The 22,376-nt window shown below is 30.0% G+C and overlaps 1 protein-coding gene across 4 annotated transcripts in view; it reads right to left on the reverse strand.

The window, feature by feature from the left end:
• Positions 1-22,376, reverse strand: part of LOC142327837 (transducin-like enhancer protein 4) — a 201,691-nt gene that overhangs the window by 125,993 nt on the left and 53,322 nt on the right. For all 4 annotated transcript variants that reach the window (XM_075371188.1, XM_075371196.1, XM_075371205.1 and 1 more), the window contains exon 2: positions 7,048-7,145. In XM_075371188.1, the coding sequence (XP_075227303.1) occupies positions 7,048-7,145 (98 nt within the window). The remainder of the gene's footprint in view (positions 1-7,047; positions 7,146-22,376) is intronic.

Consider the following 22,376-nt stretch of genomic DNA (forward strand, 5'->3'; position numbering starts at 1 on the left):
AGAGAATTACTAAAAGTATAAATCTGAAACGACTTCCTCGCCTGAAATTTCTTTTTTAAAAGTTGCAAATTTGAAAAGTTCCTTTTTTTCTTTTTTTAATAAAGCATCCTAAGCATTTCAATTTTAACCTTTGATCACGTTAAAATTTATGATAAACTAGATATCTATGATGGTTAAGATGCTGCTGATTTTTACAAAATCGTCAATCAGTTAAACAACACTTCATCATCGCTACGGCAAAGTTTATTATAGTTGTTCGAAAAATAGAGTTGATTAAATAAAAGTGCAGTATGTACTTGAAATGTTAAAAAAATAATACATTTTTCAATTGAATTAATTATTACGATACAATTAATAGTTTTTAATTTTTTACTATTTTATCACGCGTAACAATTGTAATATCTGCACTTACTGCTGTACACAACAGATCGTATCAAATATACGTTACTATTCATAAGAACTGACAATAAACGATAATTGAGAGGATTAGTTCGAAAAACAGACAACAGAATGCAGCAGTACACCGAACAACTAAACTACATATCATTGTGGCAACGCACATCGCAGTTGTTAATAAACATACGAGTGTGCTATCGGTATTGTTTACAGTTACATTGCGCACACACTGCTCACACATTTTACAAGAGTACAATATCTACAAAACATTACTAACGCTACTACTTACAACGTATATTTGGACAACTGTGTTGTATTACGTTTATTATTGTTCCGTAGTATTATTTGTATTATTCATTTTACAAGAAATAAATCATTGTTAAGTATCGACCTAATCACTTTTCCTCACGTTTGATTTTATTTTGCTTTAATCCATATTTACTTAAAAACTGAAATTATAGCAGCAGCACACAATAAAAAGACATTTTTAAGCTTTTTAATATTACCTAATGTACGCTTCATTATATGGATAACGTTAACGCTATTCGTAAAAGGGATTTTTATTTACATAACACAATGGAATATCTAATTTGTAGTATACATTTAGTCGATAAGACGTAAGCCATGATATACATTCAGCACAAGAAATTAAAATAAAAAAGTACATAAAGATTCGGAACATAAAATTATTTTATTCTTTTACCGACAACAGTCAGTCTGATGGCCGATTACAGTAACTTTCATTTATGTCTATATTTTTAGAATTACTTCCATAAATGCTTTTACTTAGTCTTGCCGATAAATAATTTTACTTAGTCTTTGTGTTGTCCAATATAATTCTTGCATAGAGGGAATTTCAAAAAAAGAGGAAAAAACAACATCAAACATGGGGGGAAATCTTAACCGTTTGTAAAGGCAAATAACACAAAAATCCGCAATCAAAGAAATGAGCTAAGAATTTTATTTAAAAAATAAAATTCCCATAAAAAATAGTTTTAAAAACTCAAATTATGATCGTGGCCAGTCATACTTTACAAGCATTACACATCATACGATTTAAAAAAAGTAATTTCCAAAGTAGAAAAAGATAGTCTTTTTATTGAAATTGATGATTTTATGTCGCTATACCATCGTTATCAACATGCTGCGAAGAAGTATTGGAAAAAAATTAAAGTTAATCTGATAAAACAAATCAACAAACAAGCTTTATAGAGAAACTATCTACCAGACTGAGAACGTTAGCGAGATTAAGAAGGGCTGATAGCAGCGTATCTTGCAAGCGACAGGGATTTTACAACTACGAACTTCGAATTAAGTTATATCAGTGAACGCTATTAAGAAATTGAAGAGGGATGAATTTATAGAATGGTTTTCAGCAATTCTGAGATTAGTTAAACCAGGAGGAATGATCGTAATAGATGGAAATACCTCGTAACAGAGCTTCACGAAAAAACTTAACTGTCTCGTACAGTAAAGTAATACAGTCATGAAAGCAGATAAAAATCAAAATTTTTAGAATTTTGATTAAAATACTGTAGTGTTTTAAAACAAAACACGGGATTAAACCTACAGTAAGTTAGCCAAAAACCATTGATTGTGTTCTGTGTGCTCGCAACATTTTTAATTTAATTCCAATTGATCTGTGTGTTCAGGTAAAATGTTATGTTCTGGAAAATCACAGGACATGTAAATTAATGAAAGTAACGAATCTTTAACGAATGGGTGTGTAAAAAAAAGTTGCAGACGAGTGGCAAAAGTAAATATGTTAAATGAAAAGAAAACAAAATGTCGGAATTAGGCCTCGTGGATTAAATTGTTATCCAAGATTTTTAATTAATTTAAAGAAGAGTCCCGTAATGGTCAAGGGGAAATCTAATCGAGAGCAGAAGAATTATAAGAGAGCAATGAAATTATAACAGAAACAAAAACTATCTTTAGTTCAACTGTTAGGTAGTAAAAACAATATTTTTAAATATATTTGTATAATACGACGGCCGGTATTTGTACGTATTGGAATTTAAAATGCAAATCAACAAATGTTTAAAGTAATTCGTAAAAAAATTCTTTAAATTAAAATTTACTTACCACATTTGGTAAAACATGTAAAGGATAAACAAAACTCAGAGCTACAGCGTAAAATAAGAATACACAATGTTAATGTAAAAGAATTTTAATGTAATTAAAAATGCGTTGGAATTACATTAAAGTTCTGAAATAATTGAAGTAATTTTGCCATAATGCTAATATAACTACTTCAAACAAATGTATACTTATCCGATAAGTAAAATGTAATATTGCACGATTTTTTGCAAACGTTGCGAGACAATTTTTTTAAGAAAATTGATTCAACAAAATAAAATATGATATTCCATATTAATGACACCGTGCGGCTAATACTTATAACTTAACTGGAAATATAATCTCGACAGGCCTATAGTTCTGAGTTCCTGTCATACTAAAATGTCGTGAAGGGGCAACAGTGCCGATATATTCCAAGTGATACGGTTCCTTTGTTTAAACTATAAAGATGCTCGTTGTTGTAGCATTTTACAATTAACTTTGGTTTATGAAATAGGATCGGTCTCCTACTTCGGATGAAGTAACGTATGATGATTGGCTTCGTAAGAATATATTGTAACAAGACCGGTATAACGGCCCTGAATAATGGATTCCTGCCAATTATGAAGAAAGTAGTAGAAAATTTAATAATGGGAGGAATCCAGAAAGGGGATAAAAGAAACCCTTTTAGTAAAAGAAAGGGGTCCGTTTAACAATAGTCTTTCGTAATATTACCTACTTACACACTAAACAGATATTGTTCCGTGAGAAGAGTTACCGGAACAAGGTTCGGAATTTCATGAGAAAATGTGAGGGCAGTCGATGATTCTCACGTTTCGAGTTGGGTCCGGTCTAGCAGGTAAAGAGGATAGGAGTATAAATACTCGGGGGAAGACCAATTAAAAATCAATTCTGCGAATCAGCCTAAGCGAGACGTTATGATGTCAATCTGCGAGTGTATTCTGCAAGGTCAGTGAAGGAGCAAATTTCTAGTTTAGGTTCAACATAATTACAGTGAAGTTACAAGTAATTCCAGTATATGAAAACAAGAAATGGTTCGTTGAGTTCACTGAAGTTCAGTGAGTTACTAAGGTATTTGCAGTAAAAGAATTTTATACTTGTCTTATCTATTGTACTATTGTTTGTTAAGATAAGATTAGCGGTTAAGTGTTAAAATTAACGGTCATGCTTATGTATTTTGTCAATGGGACTGAATTCTGCTTTTCTTATTTATCGACCTGTGAATAAATCCTGACGATTTCTTTAAATACTGTTTTGTATGTAACCACTGTTTATTATTATTCTTCGTATTATTACTACTACTACTACTATTACTATTGTTGTTGTTATGGTTGTGATTACTACGATCATTATTTGTTAATTTATTATTGTCATTATTCTAATTATTATTGTGAGTTGTTTATTATTGTCGCTTATTATTATTATTACTGTTGTCATTATTATTATTAATCTGGATTGTTTTACTTGTGTTTTTAAACCAATAAATTGTAATTATATAAATACTTTCAATTGTCAGTCTATCAATATCCTGCTCAAACCGCAAACACGCGACAATATAATTATTATTATTGTAAATACTCTAAATATAATCAGTGAGTAAGAATTTGGATCTTGTTACCTTGTCTGTATTCATACAGCAGTTATAAAGTTTTTAAAAATCTTACGAACATTAAAAAAATAAAATGTACAGGCTAGCAAATCATTCATGATTAACATTTTCAACAAAATTACGTTTTATTAAAAATTAATTATCGATACGTTAGCGTAATACAGGTGCATTTCTTAACATTAAATGTAATGCTACAGCACACTGTAAATGTAGTCTAAAAAATGATACTGTAATTATGATTCGTAAAACGATTATGTTAAATTATTAATCTAAAGAAGTAAACAAATACCAACTGAAAACATTTTAAATGTTTGAAAGTAAGGGAAAATGATTTTTTTTTAAATTCTATCGACGAAATCCAATCGCTATCTACTACTTCAAAAATTTCTCTGAAACAGAAATGAAATTTTGAGTTCTCAAAATAATTCTATCCGTTGTCCATAAAACGATTCCTAATGACAAAATGTCTATGGATACAAACGCGCTCGTACACACACATACATAAAATATATTTAAATAAACCACCTGCAGACATTTATGATTTTTCTAAACACTGCACTGATTCTTCATGATATTATTATATATATATAAAATGCATACACATACACTCAATACAAACCCAAAATTCGTTCGAACAACATATTTTATAAAAATAATTTCAATAATATATGTACTATGACAATAAAACTTATTAAACTTTCTTGGTTTTTTAAATATAGTCAAATCGACATTTCAGATTTAAGCCATAAGTAAATCCACATAACCTGGATAGAGGAAATAAATAAGATTACGGTCATAATACAGTAACAATATAATACATAAAGTACAAGACTGAAATAATATCAAACACATTGTTTATAAACCAAATCTCAACAAAAAAAAAAAATCAGTATTTTATTTATTCACTGCATTATTATTAAATTTAGAATTTATTTAACTAATAATTGCTTTGCAACAGTTTACTTACCTATTTTTTTCATTTTATTAACAATTTTTCAAGAATTAAATTTTTTTCAAAACTAATCAATAGTGCTTAACTACTAAGTTGTCTATATATAACATTATGGACGAAAAATTACACCAACAATATATTTCTTGAATTTTAAAATTATTTCTATATAATGCAGAAAATAGATAATGATTTTTTTTTTTATAAACTGTTAAGAGGAAATATGGAATAAATAATTTTAAACGATTATGGAACAAGAAATAATCACCAGAAAATTTTCTTAATAGTAAAATCAGCGTTAATACGGCATAAATTTTCACAACTAACGGTCTTTTAGGTAAACAGACAATCAGGTACTGTTTTGTTCATAAATATGTTGAAATAAGTGGGTATAAAAAAGTACGACAGCGGAATAGTTTCAAAATAATTATTTTTAACAAATTAAATAGAAATTCTCTTTTATTAAACATGAATAGAAAAATGTAGAAGTTTGCTAAACCGTAACAAATGTTTTAATACAATTATTACGAAAATAATCCTGACATAAGTTCAAACTTTGAGGATTACTTAATCAAATTTTGCGCTTTATTTTACTATCAACTCTGTGGACTACGTAAAAATAAAAATTTTTAACAGCGTTGAAACTACCAGTATCAGTAGTAAACTAGATATCCATAGGCGAAAACGTATTAAATATATTCATAAAAGAACATATCCTGACTAACTGCCTGCCCAGCAAAAACTACTGAAAATAAATTGATGAAAATTTGTATACATACTCTTACGGTGTAAGTGTACACTAAGAAAGGATTTTTTTGAAATTCCGAGTTTAAAGGGTTAAATGGAGTAACAATGAAATTTATTATTTTTTTAACTTCTCGGTAATAAAAAAAAATCAACTTCATTTTTGGTGTGTTTAATTTTCATGTAAATTTTTCAAGAGTCAACCTTGAAAGGGGTGAAGAAAGTTAAAAAAAATTTGAATGCTTGCAAATTTTCCCCATTTTCGACTATACTAAACGAGATATTTACTAAACTAGGGCTTGTAAATACTCTTCAGATAAATATTTTTTAAAAATTGTCGAGTTTCTTTGAATTTCCATTTTTTAAGGGGTGCAACGATGTACTGCGCGGCGGAGAAACCAACACAGCCATTGTTACTGTACATACGATGCGGCTGGCTGCATCTGCCTTACGAAGTACGGGTAACCAGTTAAAACTAATATTTTTAATATGTATGGTCGAATGTGGGTTTTGAAACCCACATTCTTAGCTCACTCAGAGTTAAGGCCTGTGTCGACCAAACTGTTGCTGCTAAGAAATTACAATAAATTGATATTTTTTATAGATTGAACAGGCTTTAATTTTTATCATTATTATTATTCTCACATGCATGAATTAATGAACAAAGGGGATCCAGGAGACAGATTAGACGGGAAGAGTGAGTTGACCTACTAAATTGCTACAATGGGGATGCTAGTGTATATATATATATAAATTTTGATATAAAATTCATCTGGTATCGTAAATCCACGTGTCGTAACAGCTTTGATTGAACTAATATCCGTAGTTTATTCACAAGCACACTTACGTCAACAAAATCAAATAAGAACATTTAAATTGATTAAACAATTTTCCAGTTCCACATCTTTTTTTTACAGTACAAATATTTTTATTTAGTTCTTTTTTATAGTGAAATATGTAAAAATATTACATTATACATAAGAACAAATTAAATTTTGCAATTTAATTTTTATTATAGTACGTCACTTCTGGTCTATTATCGATATTGATATGCCAATATCAAAGTAGGTCACTACAAATTTATTTCAGTAGACCACAACACATTCGTAAAGTTCTTCTAACTTACATCGAATTTAAGAAATATGCATGTATACATTTGTTTATTTAACAATGCGTTTAACAATGTGTAACCTTAATTTACTGCTGTACATATATATAAGAATACTTCAATACATGGTACAAATAATAAATAAAGGTAATTCATACTCACTTATGATATTGTGCTTGAAGAAAATTAAATTCTTCTTTAATACGGTCACAAGATTCCCCCACGGTAAATTTGAAAGGCTGCCCCGGTTGGGGTGGACCCTATAACAAAAGAAAATGAATCAGTACAAAATCAGAATAAAGAACAGTAGTAATATTAATACAATTTAACCTATTAATTCCCTTTAGCCATGAACATAGGTGATTACTGATTATTAGAAGATGGTGTAGAGGTATATAAATTCTGTTTACCGTTTTATGTCTAATGGAAATTCATTAACCGGTATAATATATTTTTGGAGGGGTAAAGAATCGTCCGCATCCTGTAACTTCTGACAGTTGCGTCTTCGACCAAGAGCGTAAAACGAACTTAGTTTGTTAATATTATTTATGATGAAAACTCGTTCGGTGGCATCTATAATGCTGAATGGAATTAAAATGGCAACTGAAAGCAGAGGATAAGTTAAACCGACCTTCGGGCCGTTAACCATTCGTACACAATCCCATACAATATATATATATATATATATATATATATATATATATATATACACGAGTCAGTGACAAATCATTCCATCTCATGTCAAACCCAGTCGTACATAACAAAGATACGTTTAACATGATTATATGATACTAACAATAAATAAATAATATTTTCTGTCGATCGTGGTCCTAGCCTATCAGAAATTTTTACTCTGTACATGACGGTCACTGAATTATCATTTGGTATATAATTTTGTTTGCTTTATTCGCCAAAATCTGGAAGTGCTTGTTTCTGGCGAGAAAAAACCGATCGTCCACTTCATAACTCTATATGAATAATAATTTTATAAGCGATTAAGCGAATTTCTATGTAGTTTCATCGACAGTTTCTTATATTTTCCTACTTCATCAACATTTTTTCTGTTCCCTTCTAAAGTCTGGTCAAGTACAGCAGACCACGATGACAAACATGTTCGAAGTTGCGACTATGGCAAAATATTGCTATGATCTTTCTAAGATACAAAGTATAACATTTCAGATTATTTCAAATCTATTTATGAATGAAATTAAATTTGGAATAATACTACTTATCGCATACCTTAAAAATTGAAGTAAACAGACAGCGTGTAAATAAAGCATAGGCATCAGTTAGAAACTGAATTTCAAAATGCTCAATAAAATTTTATGTTTTTTAAGTTTTATATAAATCGGTTAACATCAGTAAATACGTTGATAAAAGAATTTCCGATGTTTATATTAACATTGCAAACATTGTTTTTCTTTCAGGATCAACCGGGCCAGCTGAATACAAGCGATTTACTTGTAAATTTTTATTTGTAAATATCGTTATAAAAATATTGCATAGTAAAACAACACCCATCAACAAAAAATTAAACTAATGTGAACAACGTAAATAACCGAACGGAATCAACTTTGTTCTCTATTAACTACATCACAAGCCATCAATAATGAAAATAAAAAGTTGGCGAAGATACAGCACGTAAACTGTTTTAATAAACAGTTCTCACAAGATTTTTTTTTGTTTGGAAATATTCCAGAAGATTAAAGGAATGAAAGAACAAGAACATATACAACACATGCTAAACATAAATAAAATGAGGCTGAAGTGATATAATGCAAATTAATACAGGCTATCACAAACAGCTTTATTAGTTTGCCTGAACAATTTTTTACACTAACATTCTTTTTAAAATACGAGTGGAGTTATAATTGTTGTAAATGATTAAGGAAACTACTAAAACAGACCGCAGCAATAACGATTTTATCCTTTATTTCAATTTTTTATAAATATCTTAGTAAAACATCGGGTGAGCAAATAATTTTCCTTCTTTTTTTTTAAATCAAAAGATTGAAAAATTGCCGTAGTTATTGAATCTAGGTTAAATCCTGATAAAAGATCTTATCGATAACAATAAACAGAGAATACTTTCTTTTTTCACGTTCATTTCTCACTCTCTCTGAGCATAGGCAGAAGGGATTTGGCAGAAGTTTAACGGTCAGATGTACTTTTTGACGCCTACCTACAAAACGGTGCCAGCGGCAAATGATGCAGTGAATGGTCGCCATGCATTTACTAATCGTGACCGTGTCGCTTAATATCCATGTATTAATAACATGGTTAAGATCATAGCGTTAACAACATTAATAATCTAAAAATGACGACAAAATTAAACTTTGTCATTAACGAGAATAAATATTATCATTTTTTTTTTTTTTTGATCACACTTATACTTATAAATGTACTTACAGATATTAGTACTTAAAACTCTTGAAGTCATTCATTCATATCATTTATTTATCAAAAGCGATGCTTATGTTGCAAAATTTTAAGTATATATCCTAATTTTTCGGTATTACACAATATATGAACATCTTACATGTTAACTAAAACAAATACATGCGATTACCGTAAAAATTAATATAATTAAATATATATATATATATATACGTGTGTGTGTGTGTGTGTGTTTTGTTTTACACCCTTCATATGAAGGCACATTGAAAACTGAAGTAAATTTCAGCAATACATTTTAGTTTAAATAAAACAAAATTTGATAAAATTTGGAGCTATATAATTTTTTTTTTTTTTAGATAATCTATAGCAATTATAAAAAACAAAAAATTGCGAATATCTCAAAAAAACTGTAACTTGCTTAATGGAAAATTTAAGGACCCTTAAATTCTAGGACTAGATTCTTCGAGCTTTTTAAAATTCTTATTTAAAAAAAAACTTTTTTATTTTTTATTTAAAAAAAAAAATTATTTGCGGATAACAGCTATCCAAATAAGAAGGTTAATTTTATTAGTTAGCAGACAACGTAATAAGTTCCATATACAACAAAATAAAATAAAATAAGTAAATTATTGCATTAAAAAAATAAGAATAATTAATTAATGTGGGTGATTATTACCGCAAATTACATTTTACGAAAATTTTATCACGAACAATCTCTACCACGGTTGTAATTCAACACCGTTTAAAAAAGTAATTAAAGAAATACCGAGCACTACTTGCAGTGGTTAGCACTTCGCCTTCTTGATCAGCTCGTCTCGGATCAGATTCTGGACAAGGATCTAACACATGTTTTTATTGATTGTCTCATCCATCTCACCATCTTCGATAAAAGTAGGTATCGGAAAATTATGTCCGAAGTCAATTTTATACATATGCCTCATACAGGAGAAAAATAAGAGTAAAATGAATTCTTGTTGTTTTAATTAAATATTTTCTATTCAATATTTCTGGAACCAAACTACTACATAAGATTTTTTTTGAAAAAGTAATACATAAATTAAAGCATTTTACACATGCAAGACATTGTACGTCTGTAAATTAAGAAAAAAATAGTTCAACACAACTCAAGTAAGAAATATTTTGATTAGCTAGTGAAATTTGTGTTTATGACCATGAAGGTTTATTATACGTATAACATGCATTATATGTTAAATTCAAAAGTTAAAGGGAACAGTAAGAGATGCCGCTCTCACTCACGCACTCTCTCTCTCTCTACGCGCCCGCGTGTATATATATATATATATATATATATATATATATATATATTAAAAGAAGGTATGATGTCATTCCAGTATAAACTTTATACAGGCTGTTATGCCGTTCTTCTGTTTGTATCTATACGTACATAGAAATGCGAGTTGTACATTCAGTTATTGAGAATGGATAGACTGCACGTTACTGAATTAATAAAGAAAAGATGATGACGGTAAAGAAGAGCAATTAAATTCCAATTCTGTCATTACTGGTAACACAAAACAGAACCACATACCGATATGAGGTTTCATATAAGAATTTATGATGCATCCACTAAATACTGATAAAAATCCCATTTTAGCAGTAAACCAGTCATCAGTTATGCTATCTCGATCCGTGCAATCGGAAATGTACTCGGACAATAGTTAATAAGGTTAAAGCGTAGCAATCGCAAGGATACTTTAACGCTAATTGGTACATAGTAAATTATTTCTCAGTGAATGAAATCAGCATTCATAAAAGCAGAAGAGAATCGCCGTTTCAAGAGCAATAATACGTAACCAAAATTAAAAAGTAAATAATCAGAAAATTAAGCAATCAGTAAAAAAATTTCGAACAATAATCATTAAACACCATAATGTGGTATTTAATTATTAGATAGTTCTGTAACTTCTAAAAAGATTATTTCACAGTTGGTTCTGTTTGAAGTAAAAAAAAACACAACGTTCTTGGCTCAAAAGAATTACACCAATTCATTACTTAACTAAGCTCGAGTGACGTCGTACACCGAAACGTGACTCAATACTACCACCAGATTGAGTGACGCAAGATCTTTAAAATGAAAACATAAAAACATAAAGAAAAAATAGATATAGAAAGTGTAATTTTAATTTATTTAGCAGAGGCCAGTTTTTATAACCTTGTGAGACATAAATAAAGCAACGTAAATATTATGCGATTAATGTTTACAAATAACAAAATAAGAAATATTTGCAAGCGAAATGCGAACATAATTCTGAAGCATGTTTTAGGCAAAAATAAAATGTTTTATAATTTTTTGTTTCTAACAGAAATAAACAAAATGACTCTTCAAGCAACCAAGCATCAAATATAATAATAGTATTTATGATTTTTAAATATTGTGGAACCCGCGAATAACGAGATCGTTTATACGAGAACTTGGTTGTAACGAGTAAATTCCAGGATTTCTTTGGTTTCGTATCTCATTACTGATAAATTTGCTTTTAGCGAGTTATCGACGCATCATCATAAACTTGGATATTACGAAAATTTCCCTTTTTTTAAATACTCTAATTCAAAAATGTTAAATGACAACCTAAAAATCTCAACGTATGGGAAATTCCACTTATTCATTTACGATTTATACGGAAAGACTATGACATTTATCTAAGGCTTGTTCAGGTCAGGTCTGAAGGGTAAACAAAAGGTTTGCACAGCACGTTGTTCATTCAGTACGTACAGTTAAAGTATACGCAGCACAAGTTCCATTGCGGTATTACAAAGGCTGGTAATTATTTTAATTATTCGGGTTTTTCTGTTTGCAAAATTCTAGGAAAGATTGTAGCTAAATGATGGGCGTCAAAGCCGCCCAAACAGGTTCATCGAACTATATAGCACATTTTAATAGATTTAAGCAATAGTCTTGAAGAGGAGTGTGGTTAAAAATAAATTTTACCAGTCCTACCACAACTGGTAAATTCAGTAGTCATAATTTTCAGTATATAAACACAGTACTGTACCGTAGAATCATTTAAACAAACAGTGTTGCATTAAAGTGATCGGTCGGATACCCAGTAGCCACATACAATGCTGTAACACTGTAGTCGCGTCAATAAATGCGTTTTCAAGTTAGTATTTCTTGCTAAAAAAATATGGCACGCCATATTTCGATGGAATAATACCAAGATGAAAACGATATATTACTGTAAAAATGGATTCAAATACTTAACTCCATAAAACGTCAGCCTTTCAAGAATACTCAATAGATCACTACGTACATACTACAGAAATTCCGATTGATGCAGACATTATTACTGAGCTAATTCATAGTCGTGCAGGTGATAGCGAAGCTGAAAACGAAAATGAATCTACTACTCTCCCAGTCGTATCAATGATTGACGATAAAGAATGTATAAAAAATTAATGGAGTATAACGAGACTAATAATGTAAGCGATGAATTCGTTGAGCACTTGAATAAACTACAAAACTATTTTAATGATTACAGGTATAAGAGTATTAAACAAACAAGAATAAACGATTACTTTAAGGCTTAATTAGTTTGTATGCGCAATAAGTTCTTGAAAAATTTTATTAGAACGAAGAAAAAATAGATTAGAATGATTTTTTAGATTTAATAAATGCAGTTTGTACGTAAAAACGTGCGACAGAAATTTTTGTGTGGTGTTCATCTGTTACTTTCCTCGATGATTTTGGTAAGTTTTACTGCACACTTATTACCATATATATATATTTTTTGCTAATTCTCTGAACGATAAAAGTTTTAGTTAAAGGCAAAACGTAATAACGTCTAAAAATTGTATTAAATCTAAATTCTATTTGTTAGTCTAATACAAAACAAATCGATATTTTATTTTAAAACAGTCTGTTCTTAGGTATTAAGTATTTTTTTTGTATTATAATAGATAATGACGGCGTAAAAATTTCTGTTACGAAGTGGAAACTCGGGAGTATCGAGCAGTTGGCTGTAACGAGCATATTTGATCGGCTCCTTGAATCGCATTATAACAAAGTTTTACTGTATTTTTTAAGAGTGACAACTAATAAAAAAAAAACCATTTCGATCGAAAGTTAGTGAGATTTTTTGGCATTACAAAAAGAAAAAGAGTAAATTCTCATTATAAAAGACTGTAAATAAATTAAACATTACCAGGAATTACATTAATTTGGTAGAAAGCTAAATTTGCTCCTATATAAATTTATAACATTTACGACTTATAACATGTTTCATCTTAAATTTTCTGTTACTACAATCACTTTCATAAAGAACCAAAATTATTGAACTATTGTCATACTCTTTATACGAGGGATATCATATCCAGGTAGGAAGATGAGAATGACTCTTCCTGTCCAATACACATTTTTTAATAGAATAAAAATGAAAAATGCAAATTATAGTTGCTACAAGTAAATATTACTGTAAAAACTGTGGTTGTATTTAAAAAAATATATAAATTTTCACGTGCTATTTCAGTAACATTTATAAAAAATCCAGTTATGCAATATATCAAACAGGCCGTAATAATGAGTTTAAAAAATTATTTACAAAGGTATTACAAACTCATTTTTTTCTGTTTCTTTTCCTTGCGACCAGATCTGCCTTAATTACCAACAGAAAATCATTACGCTTTTTCCGCCATCTTTGTCTGGGTAATTGAACCAAAATCTTTTCTTTTTTTCCTGTTTAGCCTTGGGGAATCACCGACAGATATTACTTCAGAGGATGGTATGTATGAGTGTAAGTGAAGTGTAGTTTTATACACTCCCAAGTCGACCATTTGAGAGAACTGTGGTTAACCCAACCACCAAATACACCGGTATCCACGATCTAGTATTCAAATCCGTATAAAAGTAACTGACTTTACTAGGATTTGAACGTTGGAACTCTCGACTTTGAAATCAGCTGATTTGCGAAGACGCGTTCACCGCTAGACCAACCCGATGGGTCGACGCCAAAATCTTATAAACTGCGTACCACATCCGTCTATTCTGCAGCGTAGGCCCCGTGACATATTCGGGAATTAGTATGCCTAGTTCTCTCAGGCAGGCTTCCCTGAACTGTAAAAACCTTTCGAATTCGAGACGGTATGTTCTACAGAGTCTTGCCTTTCGCAGTAATCGCACTCAGCGGAGGGTCTCCAAGCCCACGCTCACAGGTATGCTTTGAAGCAACCGTGACCGGACAAGAGCTGGGCCAATTCAAAGCCTAGTACCCGGTGCTTGCGGTTCAGTCGTCTATGGAGGCCGGTGAAAGGCATATGGGTGCATCTACCCTTCGTAAACTGTATTATCAACTCCGCTCATAAATTACAAATATCTACTAAGCCTAATGATGATATATAATGCTGTGTTCCAAACAAGCAGGTCGATAAATTTATTGCATTACACTACAAGTCCGTTTTTATAACGGTTATAAAGTATCTGAAATCAAATCGAAAAAAAAAGATCTGATTTGTTTAAAACTAATAATTTCCATTATACAATCATTAGTATGCCGGCATAAGACTATAACCAAATAGGGTTCTACTATAATCTTTTCTTTTTTTTTCTACCTGGGCTCAAATTAGTTACGGCGTTTTGTAGTCTGTCGTTTCAACCGTTTTATCTTCTCATTGAAATACACGGTTGGCATTTCCAACGTCACAACAATAAAAAAAAACTGTTATGAAAACTCTTAATCGAAATCTTTAAGGCGAAGAGTCTGTTTTCTATCTGGAAAGTTATGATTTCGAATCTCGGTCGGGGTTTCATATTTCACACATGCCACAAATTTCTTCTCTCATACGTAACTGAAATAATGTAGTATCCTACGTGTTACTATACCGAGGGGAGGGGGAATGGACTAATAAACCTTTCTTCTACACTGATAGCGTCTCGTTTCGCTACATTCACAATCAGATGTTTTTCACAACCGAGTAAGACGTCTGTTTGCAACAGAACAATTCATGTTGATAAATCCAACTGTTTCCTATTAACACAATACCTATTTCTGGTAATAGTTTTTTTAATACTCGATACATACGGGCTACCAACAAAATTTGTCTTTATTTATCCATCTATTAATGTTGGACTTAATCTATAGATTACACTTTTCCTCTGTTTTAAATCTGAGTCAAATGTTAGGTTATCTCGAATGTCGCTCGATTTGGACAGTATTGTAATTTAAACAGAAAGCTTATCATATTATCGGCATCCTTTTTTTATGGGCAGTGGATTGCTGTGTACTGTTCATAGCCTCGTCTGATAATTAGGTAAAAAAATGAAATAAATATTACCATATTTCTGATGTCTGGTGATTTATTTAATTCAACGTTGATTGAAGTAACAGCTATGGTGAAACTTAAGATTTTTGATATATTTTTTTTTAATGAATATTAGCACAAAATGCATCAGTTTTAATCTGCGAATGAATTTTGCTAAACGATTAAAAAAATTATAGAATTCCAACAACTTCACAGAAAACGAGCGGAAATTAGAAACACTGATCTTATAATTCATTATATAATAATGAAGAAAAAAAAATATAAATGCAAATTATTATATTATATGCAATAATTATACTATTGTCTGTTGTTTCTATCAGCTTCACGCGAGAACCAACCAACCGATCCCTTTCACGTTATCCAAGGGAAAGTTATAAGCCACAGATCGAGGCCCTAGCTCCCTTGGAGGTAAAGTTGTGAATTAAAGATATTAGATATTCATTAAAGGAAAAAATTAATTACTTTAATTCGTTATTATTTGTCCCCATGTCAACTACTAATTTTTAGTTACCATAGTTACTACTAATCTGTATTTTGTAATTTAGTTTCTTTTTCAGGTTTCTATAAAGCCCGAATACCTAAATAATTATTACTTATCAGTATTATTCTCACAACCATGATGGTAACGAACAATGCCGGGGGACAAAGGGGGCGGACCGCCCTGGCCAGACTATAATGACGAGCTTTGCTGCTCTTGATTCAGCCCCATGGAGTCCCCTGGCTAAATATCTAATATTTAATCTAACATCTAATATCGGCTGGTATCTAATACATTAATGCGAAAGTTTGTCTATTTGTTTGTTTTTTGTATCGGCGAGAACCAACCGTTCAATAGCTTTCAAATTTTCAGGATACATTCGTGTTATCCTAGGGAAGGTTTTAGGCCACAGACTGAGGCCCTAGCCCCCTTGAGGTCGAAATTGTGATGTAAAGATATTTATTAAAGAAACAAAAATTAATCCTTTAACTTCATTACCAATTTTTTTTCTTTACTGAATATCTGAAAAATATTTATTATTCTCACAACCATGAGAATGATGAACCCGTCAGAGGTCCTGACCGGTTAGTATATTATATATATATATATATAATCTAAGGATAAATGTTAAAGCACAAAATTTGAACCATCTTTTATAAAAAGTATCTTTCGGAGTTCTAAAACTTTAGTCTTTACAACAAATAATTTCATGTTTTAACGTAAATGCAATATGTAATTGCTTTTTATAATGATGTGAATTTAAAAAAAACTTTTCTCTCTACCGATTACCACACACGAATAATATTAACTACTATAATCACTACACACGAATAGCAGTCAAACAATGAGTCAGCTGTGCACATAATAATTTTTATTTAGTTTAATTTTATACAAAAGATCTGCTCACGGTCACAAGTAGCAATGTTTTACAACAGCAATGCCACTCACTACGCCTACTTTATTTTCGTGTGTGGTACGTAAACAGTGTAGTGTACTTATTGTAGTGCTAATGAAGACAGAATGTTGGCACCAAGCACCATGTTGCGTTGTGTCATAACTTTCACTGCACGGATAATTAGATAGCAGCCAACACTCAGTTCTACCAACTTTCCAAAACCGAATTCCCTGCCGAATAATGTTAATACTGTACTGTTTTACTGGCGGTCAATGATTCTTTTTATGTGAGAACGCATTTGTTAGAGCCTGTCGACAGAATCTTGTCGCAAGCCAGAAAGTGTATTCGGTAGTGCCTTTTATAATCTAGCAAGTGGTTCACTGACGAGTATTAATATCAGATACCGGTTAGATTACAGGGCTTTATTCTTCCCTATGTGCACATTAGTAAACTACAAAAGACCAAACGATTGTAATAAGTTTGTTTGTCGATATGAAACACTTTTTTAAATAAGTACAAACATATACGTAAAATGAAGTCATACCGATTCAGTATCCGTGAAATCACAGTTAACGCACTATTAGGCGAGAATGTGACCGAATTCAATCTAAATTTAATAATATTTCAGATTTCTGTCTCAATAATCTTATTTTGAATTAAGGATTTCAGAAACTGAACATGTTTTTTTTTTACCCTTTCTGACTGAAATTTATTTTCTCAAAGACTCATAATATTGCGTATCAGGATACCGATATGATTTATCTAAGGATTCAGGAATTCACTCATCGTAACTGCATCTTCTTAAACAATATCGATTGTAGTGCAATAATCTCGTCGATAAAATACAAAATAAGAATTTCCCAGGTAGAAATAATAAATATGAAAAATATGAATTCAAGTCATTATGCAAACAAAGTAATTTTTTAACTCCTAAGAAACTTATTTAATACAAGAGTAACTGCGAAACGTATATAAACATAAGTTTTTATATTTTATAAAAATAACGGATTTTAAATTTTAGCTAAACATATGTATTAGAAATGATAAATGATTTTATCACAAACTAAAAACTTATGCAAAAACTAAATTGAATGACTCACTGTAATGACAGAATTTAGTGAATTTAACTAGAACTAACACCGCAATACCTATTTAAATATAAGCCAACAGTTATCGTCCATTTCATATTAAGCAAAATCCTGAGTTGTTTCAACGATTAAAATCTTATTAAGCAAAATATGTTTTCTACTTTACCAGCAAACCAATTTAATATTTGCCTATCTCGATGGTGAATTGTTAGCATCTCAGCCTTTCATCCTAAAAGTTCCAGGCTCGAATCCCGATCAGAAATTTCATTTTTCATAAGCTATAAGTACAAGCTTCGAGCTCATACGGTGAATTAATAATCACCCAAAAAAAGTAAATATATAAGTTTTTATCTTACATCAACTTCGTTCAACAATAGCACCGTTCTTTCAAATTAGGAAAAAAATAATTTTTTTTACTCCAAACAGACAGGTAAGCTGTAAATGTATTTCACAAATTTACTGTTTAAGAGAAAAGTATTAACATTAATTCGAGCGAACAACAAAAAATTTCATTCCAAGTATCGCGGACTGCTGCTTAACAATGTATTCATACATAGTCAGGCAATTGCCGGTTCGAAGAAAATATTTTCAGCTGTATTTTTATGACAGTAGACTCAACTGATTAACGACATGCTAATCCAAAAGGTTATTTTTTCGGTCAAAATTTCAAAATAAACAATACAAAATCCCGAAATAAATAATTCGTAATAATAATAATAATAATAATAATAATAATACAAATTCTAAATTACATCTAAGATGGAATTAAATAATGTAGTACGTAAAATAATAAATACTACCAAGGTAGATATTTCAATTAGCCATAAAAAATTTAAACCGAATTAATGTTTTACTCTACACCATGACTACAAAAATAATATATTACAGCAAGAGCTTCACCAAAACCCATCGCAATATATGGTCTAAATGTGTTGTCTATTATGAATATAAACCAACAAGCACATAACAAATCGAGGTCATATGATGTCACCAAGAGTCCTGACCCCTAAAGCATCATGAATAATTCTCCGACATTCTTTTCGTTCATAATTACATTAAGGAAATTTTATCAAATAAATTACAGCAGTCGATTGACATAGTTTATGTAACAATAGTTGCTCTATATCATTTCAGGTAACGATTCAGAAAAAATATTCGACATAAAAACCTTACCTTAAAATAAATAAACAAACACGCACACGCTCATTCACCTGTAAGTGAATAACCATGTGAATATTTTTTGTTAGCGAATGATTTACCCGTTCAATTAAAAAGCATTGTAAATAAAAATAATAGGTTTCAGGATTTCTTTATACATATTAATCGTGGCTGATCTTGTCTAAAGAACTGCTGATACCAGACTATAGTAAAAAAATGACAGGTCACTATGGTTCTGAAAAAGGTTTTTGCGACAGTCCTGTATTACTGTACATCACGTGAACTTGTAAATTTCCAATCAAACCTTCCTTTATAAAAAAAAAAAGATCTAAGTTAAGCGAATAATTTAATATAAAAAAAAAAAAATAAATTTTAAAAATAATTTATTCGATTAAAAGAAACAGTTTTTGGTATTTATTCCCGGATTAATAAATCAAGATACTCAAAGGTGAACTAGGGTTTTTTAAATCGAATTGTCAAGAGTACTTACAGCAAAAACATGAAAATTATTTTATTACGAAGAGATTTGCACGGAGAATCATTTTTCAATATTTGTAATATTATTTCAGTTAAGTTTAAAAAATAAAAACTATGCAGAGACCTGCTCTACCGATCTAACCGATTTCGGCTAGGATTTATTCTACACACATTCAGTTAAAAAAAAAAGTATATAATTCTACATGCTAGGCGAGCAAGTGGGAGTACTTAAAAATTAAAACGTATTTAACAAGTAGAACTGTTTAATTTATTTTTGTTAGGACTATGTATAGTACAAAATATAACTTAATTTACCTCAGTAAGGCATTTTTCTGTGTCTCTAATTAATGCAATAGAATAAAGGAAACTAAAACACACACTATAATTTGGACGTTAAAGTTTAGGTTAAGTTGAAAAGAGAAGAGTAATTTGAAATAAAACAAACGTTTAATCTAATACAGAACATTAATAATCTAGGTTGTACGGCAAAATAAATAGCTACAACCCCTGCATTATAATGAGCGAGGACGTTAACAGCAAATAATAGAAAAAACTCATCACTGCGATTCTTAATGGCGATGCTATTGCAACAACTGTCTGTATGTCAACGTGTTAGTATTATAAAATAAATATTTTATTCTTTATATATATTCTTTAACATTAGTTTACTACTAAGAAAATCCGCTAATTAAACCCGCAAACTTTCAATTTAAAAACACAAATATAAAAAGAAGAATACACAAATAAACGTAAGTTCTAGCGCTAGGAAATAAGTACATGTATAACTAAAACAAGTAAAACTGACTTAACAACAGAACATACAAAAGGATACATTAAAATCAAATGTGTACATATCTCGAAAATAATAAATACGAGTATTGCTTGCTTATAAATAATTATATTAATAAAGAATTAATAATTTGTATAATCAAATTAAATTTTAGCCAGAGCATTAGATTACAAGTTGAACGTAACGTCAATCTGTTACGTTCTCTGAAAAAAGTAAATTATAATCGCTTAGTTTATTTTAAAGAATATAATAAAATCATAATAACTTAACGATTTATTTATCTTTACTTCAGGACGTCGCTGAAATAACTTTTCACGTTACAAAACAATATATAAATAAAAAATATTAGTATTTTTAAAATAATAAAAATTTATAATAAATTATTTATAAAAATAATATTACAACAAAATCTTCATTTCACAACAAGGTCTGAAATAAAATTTACATTAAAAACTATCTTCTTTCTTTTCTTTTCCTGTTTAGCCTCCGAGATTTACCGTTCAGATATTACTTCAGAGGGTGAACGAGGATGATGTGTACAAGTGTAAATGAAGTGTAGTCTTGTACAGTCTCAGTTCGACCATTCCTGAGATGTATGGTTAATTGAAATCCAACCACCAAAGAACACCGGTATCCACGATCTAGTATTCAAATTCGTATAAAAGAAACTATCTAACAAAATAGAGAAAACTATCTAACTAAATCATATTTTTAAGATCTCTAATTATTAAAGTACGCTAACAATCGATAACTGGAAATAATAAAATAAAATTTTTATATTTCTGGTGTTTTTTTTATGAACTTCCAAAAGCGTGATCACCCAAATAGGCGCTAGTGTAAAGGAATTTTTTTTTGTATTGAACGTTATACATATGAGTATTTATAATTTTTTTAACGCATCACGGTAAGAATACGCCCGTTCTATTAAATTATCCTAATATATTATCCTACATATAAACATGAATATTGTAAAATTCATTTTATAAAATAATATAAAATTCAAAAACTTTTCATTTTCGACTTTATTACAAGACGAAAAGTAAAATTTGAAGCGCTATGTAAAGGAAGGCAGAAGAGCAGCAACATCGTTTCGGATATTTTCAATCATACACTGAAACGTATATGTTTAATATATATATTTAAAAGCTTTTCAGAATTTAAAAAATATATATTTATACTTCAACGTACTCTATATAATTCAATTATTTACCGATAATTAAGAAAAAATAAGAAGAAGAAATATATATAAATGCATCATTCATTTATTTATTCGTATAATCCAATTCTTTTTTATTTTTTTCATTTCATAAAGATTATATTTTTTGGACTATGAATTGTAGATAAAAAACTTTTAGTTCAATGTCACCTATAGTTTACATACATAAACATTAATACGGCTTTAGAACAAACCAAAAACTCAAATATATTGACAAACGAATTTTAAAATCCGTTAGAATCAATAGTGTTCACAGTGCAGTCTGCCTATTTAACCTTAAGAGAAATTTATCGTTCATTACGATGCAGTTACGAAAGAACATTCTAATGAATTGTGCGGGCGTACAGCGAGGGCAGTACGAAGATGCTTGAACAAATGTAAGCATATTTCCGCACTGCACCGACAGTTCACTTACTACTAACGTCAAATGTGTCAGAAATATCGTAATCATAATACAAATATTGTTAATGAAACGTAAACCTAAATGTCTTTTAGTCATTGATAAGAGGCTTACGCCTAAGCTTTGTTCTTATCAGAATGTTATCATAATTATTAAATAAATAATACTAATAACAATAATAGTAATAATGCAACATAGAACAACACATCTTGGGTAAACGAAATCTTTCCTCTCATTTTACTATCTAGATTACATCTAATTACACACACGCACAAAAATTTGACGGGTGAGGTGTACATATGTTAAGGGAAGAGTG

Source organism: Lycorma delicatula, chromosome 1 (assembly GCF_047948215.1).
Source record: "Lycorma delicatula isolate Av1 chromosome 1, ASM4794821v1, whole genome shotgun sequence".
NCBI classification, from domain to species: domain Eukaryota; kingdom Metazoa; phylum Arthropoda; class Insecta; order Hemiptera; family Fulgoridae; genus Lycorma; species Lycorma delicatula.